Below are 6,591 nucleotides of genomic sequence, written 5' to 3' on the forward strand. Positions count from 1 at the left end.
CCATTCAACATGTTCAAGGTAAACTTGAAACTAAAAAAAGTCATACTTCAAAACAATCTATGTTTACTGTTTGCAATCCATGAATCATATCAGATATATGTTTTGTTTCAACTTTTTTCAAATGAAGTATGTTCACTTTGCTTTAAACTCAAAGCAAACAATAGATGAAATTGTTGTATATTTTTTTCAGACATTTAAAGGGGTTATCAGGAAAAGTTGTTTTTTTCATTCTTTCTTCATATCAGATTTTCGGAAATCTCTTGTTTTATCCATTTGAATGCCTTAAAAATATGCCCATTGACTCTCATTTTTCTTTTTATCAATCTTTTACATGTATAAATAATAAGCCATCTGTAAAAGTCTAATAAAATTTTAATTATTTTTTGATAGTTTTTGAGAACTTAAACTTGTCAATGATAAAGGTAAGAAAAGTCAAGAGAGAATATTTTCCCGCCAAAATTTCAAATGGCTAATATCTCGAAAACAAGCACATCAACCAATATGTATTTTTTGATTCTTTTATCAATGCCCTATCAATATAAACTAGTGTTTTGAAAAGTTAAATTATTTTGAAACTGAGAAGCGAACCCCCTTAAGATTGTTTAAGGATAACTAAAAACTTGTCTGAAACACAGTAACAATGTAACATTTCACATGTACATTTTTTTTGTACTTTAAAGAATACTTTTTGTTCACTAAATTTACTATTTCTGCAGAAAATTAATTTTGCTATATTTAGTTATAAGCAAATCAAATCATGAAATTAAACATACTACTAGACACTTAATCAATCCATTATACATTTGCATTTGTGGTTATTCAAACAATCAGCTAGGTTGAAATATTAAAAATGCAGACATTTTAAAATCCAAACAATTTAACAATGGTTAAATGTGAACAAAACATGGATGTCCCGTGCCATCATACATACTGTAATCTTCTGACATCAGACTCAGACTTCTCTTGAACTGAATTTTAATGTGCTAATTGTTATGTGTTTACTTTTCTACATTGGCTAGAGGTATAGGGGAGGGTTGAGATCTCATAATCATCTTTAACGGGTAAAAATAACCCTTCCACATTTTTGCGCCTGTCCCAAGTCAAGAGCCTCTAGCCTTTGTTAGTCTTGTATTATTTTTAATTTTAGTTTCTCGTGTACAATTTGGAGTTTAGTATGGTGTTCATTATCACTGAACTAGTATATATTTGTTTAGGGGCCAACTGAAAGACGCCTCTGGGTGCGTGATTTTCTCGCTGCATTGAAGACCTGTTGGTGACCTTCTGCTGTTGTCTGTTCTATGGTAGGGTTGTTGTCTCTTTGACACATTCCTCCATTCTCAATTTTAAATTCAGAAATTATTGTGTGCATTTATATTTGCGATTTCGTCAATTTAGACTAAAACGTTATTTCATTTTTTGCTATATAGAGAAAAATCGAGTTTAATTCATATGAAAAATTCAAGATGCGAGTTTAAATTATTGCGATTATAAACCTGTCACATTCGTAATAATAAATACATGGCAATAATTTCTGAGTTAACAGTATTGCAGACATGCATATTTGTAAAATCTACCATGCCTCATATATTCAATATTTCATACATACCAGTTTATGTTCCAAGGATGATAATATGCATTGGGGACCAAATATTCTACAAATAATACATAAATTACATTAGCTACATGTATCTTTAAAGCATGTATTTCTAATATTACCAATCATATTATGACTAACCATTAAAGCCCTTATCTGGCCTCATATGCTACTAAAGGAAGAGACCGATTTCATTGAGCCACAACTCCTCTGAAACCTTCTCTTGAACTGAATTTTAATGTGCGTATTGTTATGTGTTTACTTTTCTACATTGACTAGAGGTATAGGGGGAGGGTTGAGATCTCATAATCATGTTTAACCCAGGGTTCCCGCTAAGAATTTTTGTATGGTTTTTAATTTTAGTTTCTTGTGTATAATTCAGAGTTTAGTGTGACATCCATTATCACTGAACTAGTATACATATTTTTTAAGGGGCCAGCTGAAGGACGCCTCTGGGTGCGGGAGTTTCTCGCTACATTGAAGACCCATTGGCCATTGGTGGCCTTCGGCTGTTGTCTGCTCTATGGTCGGGTTGTTGTCGCTTTGACACATTCCCCATTTCCTTTCTCAATTTTAAAGTTGGAAATATTTGTGATATTTATGATATTTATGTCTTCTGTTTCATAAGAAGTACATGGGAATACAAAATGTGGCAAGAGTTATTAAATACAAAACAAACACATTTAAAAAAGAAGATGTGATATGATTGCCAATAAGACAACTATTCACAAAAGACTAAAATGACATGTTTATCACATTGTGAGTAGCAAAACTTCTAACTTATAATAAATCCAATATCTTTGTGCTGTCTTTCTTTTCTAATTGAAAAGTTATTGTGTAGTGTGTACTTGTACCTGAACATTTCTCCACAGCAATTGTAACTATATCATAATATTAAAAGGGAGATAATATTTCAACATAACCAAAGACTAGAAGTGATGTAAAGCATGAATTATCTCCAATTCAAACCATATATTTATAACTTTTTCACTCAACTCTCTGAAATTTTTAGACAACATAAATTTTATAACTTTTTAGAACAATTTGATTATCAATAATCATTAAGAGTTTTATTTATCTAAACTTCTCAAAAAAAGAAAGTTCATCATTGGAAATTGTATGGTTTGAATATTTTTTATAATACTGCTCCTGCTTTAGATGCAACAACTAGTTGAACTTTTCATCGGTTGATCAGTTTGAAGAAACAAATTCAACTCTTAACATGAACAAGATCCTTTTGAATTGTCAAAGATCAGATCCCTTTAAATAAACATCCTTATATGTTAGTTCACCAAAGGAAACATCTTAATAATTCGTAAATGTTATTTTTAGATGCCCTTATGCAAGTCAAACAATGACTGTTGTCTTATTTGATGAGCACCTGACAGCCTGATAAATTTTTGGTGTGATCACCTTCTGTGCATTTCATCAGATTACAATTTTTACCTGCACTTCAGACTCTGTACATGGTTAAAACCTTCTCCTAAAAAGTGGTCAAATAAGTAAGCAGTGTTCTTTTCTTTCTTTTCAACTTTTAAGCAATCACTTTCAAACATCCACTGTGGTTTAAATCCTTCTTTATCAAGATTCTTCAAAATATAATGAACACAAATTAAAACTTCAAACAAAATGTACTATTATTATTGTGTTTTAGCTTAAGTTTGTAGATTTTTCTTTTCACACAAATAATGTGAACTTTACCATTTATTGAAAACTCATCACATTAAAGAACAGCTTACACTGTGAATTGACTCACTATTTAGACAACATTAATGCAAGGAAATCTCAATTCAAAATAAGAAACAGTCTCTGTAGGAAAGCAGTTTTATGTTCAATCCAAATAAACTAAATATTAGGTAATTAATTTTTTGGCAAACGTTCTGATGAAAAAAATTATTATTTGACCGAGGACATGTCATGCATGTTGACAATCCATTCTGCATGCACAAACAAATAAAATTGGAAGCCATTTTCTGAAAATGTTATATATAAATTTACTTACTGCATATGCATCAAACATAGCTTTAGTGGCACCATTTCTACCAGAGCTGCCATCTGTTCTGATGCAGAACATTTTAAAGTCCCCTTCAGACATTCTGTATATTATTTAAACAACAATCTAAAGCTGAAAAAAATAATTTTTATTGTAATAAGTTGAACAATGAAAGCAAATTTAAAACCTATTTTCCATGCTTGTTAATAGGCCTAGCACTCGAACTGGACTGCTTGTGGGACAGGTGCCATAATTTTATAATGGATCTAAAATAATTATTTACTTAAACCATGTAAAAAGCCTGTAGTCAAAAGAATTTCTTTTCTACTCACAAGACTGGTAGCTAGTTACTCTTGGATTTTATTGAAGACAAGCAAATTCAATAAGCATTGATTAACACACATAACTATCAAAAACAAAAAGCATTGCATCATCTAAAATAAAAACATACATTATATAAAACACCTGTTTTCTAGTCTATAGCATTATTACTGGACATCACAAAGATTTACAGATGACAACAGTCCAATAATCGCTGACTGATGAAGGGACATTTCAGCCATACTTTGTAATGTTATTTCTACTGTACTTTTTATTGATATACATTTAAATATATATATATACGGTAGTTTAAACAGGTCTCATTAAAAAGTATCATGCACGGTGCATTGTTTAAACAGGATCCCAGAAAGCTTCAACTGGATGAAAAAGTTGTGTAATTTTAGAACTTATCCGGAATGGAATAAATAGTGATTAGGTATATGGAGGCAGGAAGTGGGATTTTGGGAAGTTCTGAAATGTTTTAGCCAATAGGCATTCAGAAGTCAGGTTTGAAATAGCCATTAACAAAATGGCATTTTATACAATACTTTTTTATACAACATTTTTATTTCAACAATGAAAACATATCTTTAGAAATGTTTTTTTATTTAGAAGAGTAAAAAAATAACGTACTCTGCACTAATTTTGAACGCTGGTATAAGAGTAGTGACGTCAATGGGAAGTTTTCCCATGTGATAAAAACAAACACAAATACTGAAGAAACCATCAAGAGGTACATTTTGTATCAGGACCGTTCGCCCTAATAACATGTTCCCCCTAGGTTCGTTCGCTCTGAGTTCGTTTGCCTATAGAGTCTGTTCGCCCTACTATAAAAAGATTAATATTGAGGGCATTGAAGTTGAATTAACTTATTTAGATATTTCTATGGTATGTATATCATGTATATTCTTGAAATATTGAAATATTTAAAAGTTTAAGGCTTGTTTAGGATAATTAATTGTTCAATGACAAAATAATTCAAATCACTGATTGTTGTGATACTTGTCTTTTGGTGGATTAATATTTAAAAACGGATAAAATTTACAAGTTCATTTATTTATACTCTACTAAGTCTAAGACTAGTCATACTGCCATACATTTGTGATTGACCGAATACAATTATTTTGTTAACAAATATCAATAAAGATGAATACATTGAAATTTCTACTCTGCAAATCAAAGGGAAAATGATAAATTGATTGCGGCAATATAAATATTCTGTCAATTTAAAAAAAAACATTCAAACTTTAACATATTTTGAATACAGAATACTTTGTTCAAATACTTAAAATAATGCGACTAGACAACAACTAGAAAAAAATAAAAATCAGGGCGAATGGACCCTGGGTGAACATGAATCTGGGTGAACGGACCCGGATTCCCATCAAGATGACCGATTTTAGAATACAGTATTCTGTAGGTGTCGCTGTTGACACTGGATTGTCTCCCTTGTAATTTTTCAAGTCTCGCGTGTATATATTTCACTCTGGTAAACAACTCACTTGTACTTTAAGATATATACTACTAGGTGGCAACTGCTTAACATATTTTTACAAAAATTAAAAAGATATATACATTTATTTATTAACATGAAAATTTAAAGGAAAAAAAAAAAAAAATTTAAAAATTTAACATTACATTAATCAAACCGGCCCGACTCGCAAATAAAGTCACCCAACAATCGCATTAGTGTTTCATTAGAGACGGAGACATTGTCGTTTTTTTCTATTGACAATAAAAGTTCCAAATCAATATGCAACGATCCTGTGTTAAAGTATATCTCATGTATAAGTTTCTGTCTTGCCTCTTCATAATTTTCACAAAATAATAAATAATGTTCCAGTTTCTAATTGACCACATTCACACTTGGGGTCTATATTTTGATTGATTTTGTTCTTGTAATTTTTTAGGTAGTATCCGGATCTTAAATTTCTAATAATTTTTGCTGTTTTATGTTCTGGATAATCAAATGTAGATTTTTTGCTGACAGTCTGATGAAAGTTATAATAAAATCTTCCTGTATCACTATTATCCCATCTATGTTGCCACTTTTTATTTACTAAAATTCTTGCTGCTGTTTTAATATCTTGTTTAGTTACTGTAATATGAGCTTCTTTTTGAATTTGATTTGCCTCTTTAGCTAGTTTATCAGCTATTTCATTTCCTCTAACATCTAGTTATACAGTAGGATATAGCAACTTCTGCAGTTAGTGGCTGAAAAGTCTTGAAAGTATAGTCAGAGAACTGTTCCTTTCAAATAAACTAAATCAGTAGACAGAGCAAAAACTCCGTAAAAAAATCCTGTGACAAAATTACTAAAAAAATCTGTATTAATCAATCAATTTCATGTTAAACTTTTATGTTTTGAGATTTTCACAGATGATGCACTGACAGCATGTTGTTTGTAAAACTGTCAAAAGTTAGGGAAAATGCTACTGTTATTTTCAGTGGCTTTGTGACACAGTTAAAGGGTTATGTTTGTTTCTTCATTGAAATTTCATGACATCTGTTTCATTTTTTACCTTTGTTTTCATTAAATCATTTGTTAACTTAAACTTTCAAAACAAATAAATGTAATTCGGAATTTCGGGGATTTCCGAAAAACCGCCTGCCGTGCAAATCCCGCCGAAAACGTGATAAATAATATATAATTAATTTTCTTAAGTTAATTTTAATTTAGTAA

At 30.5% G+C, this 6,591-nt stretch overlaps 1 protein-coding gene across 1 annotated transcript in view; it reads right to left on the minus strand.

The window, feature by feature from the left end:
• Positions 1-6,543, minus strand: part of LOC139490928 (DNA topoisomerase 2-binding protein 1-A-like) — a 46,101-nt gene extending 39,558 nt beyond the window's left edge. Inside the window, exons 1-4 of the mRNA XM_071278074.1 lie at positions 6,431-6,543; positions 3,597-3,719; positions 3,041-3,183; positions 1,607-1,652 (exon numbers count right to left, since the gene is read on the minus strand). Coding sequence (XP_071134175.1) covers positions 1,607-1,652; positions 3,041-3,183; positions 3,597-3,689 — 282 coding nt within the window. The 5' untranslated portion in view covers positions 3,690-3,719; positions 6,431-6,543. The remainder of the gene's footprint in view (positions 1-1,606; positions 1,653-3,040; positions 3,184-3,596; positions 3,720-6,430) is intronic.
• Positions 6,544-6,591: the final 48 nt, after the last annotated feature.

The sequence above is a fragment of the Mytilus edulis genome, chromosome 10 (genome assembly GCF_963676685.1).
Source record: "Mytilus edulis chromosome 10, xbMytEdul2.2, whole genome shotgun sequence".
Taxonomy (NCBI): Eukaryota; Metazoa; Mollusca; class Bivalvia; order Mytilida; family Mytilidae; genus Mytilus; species Mytilus edulis.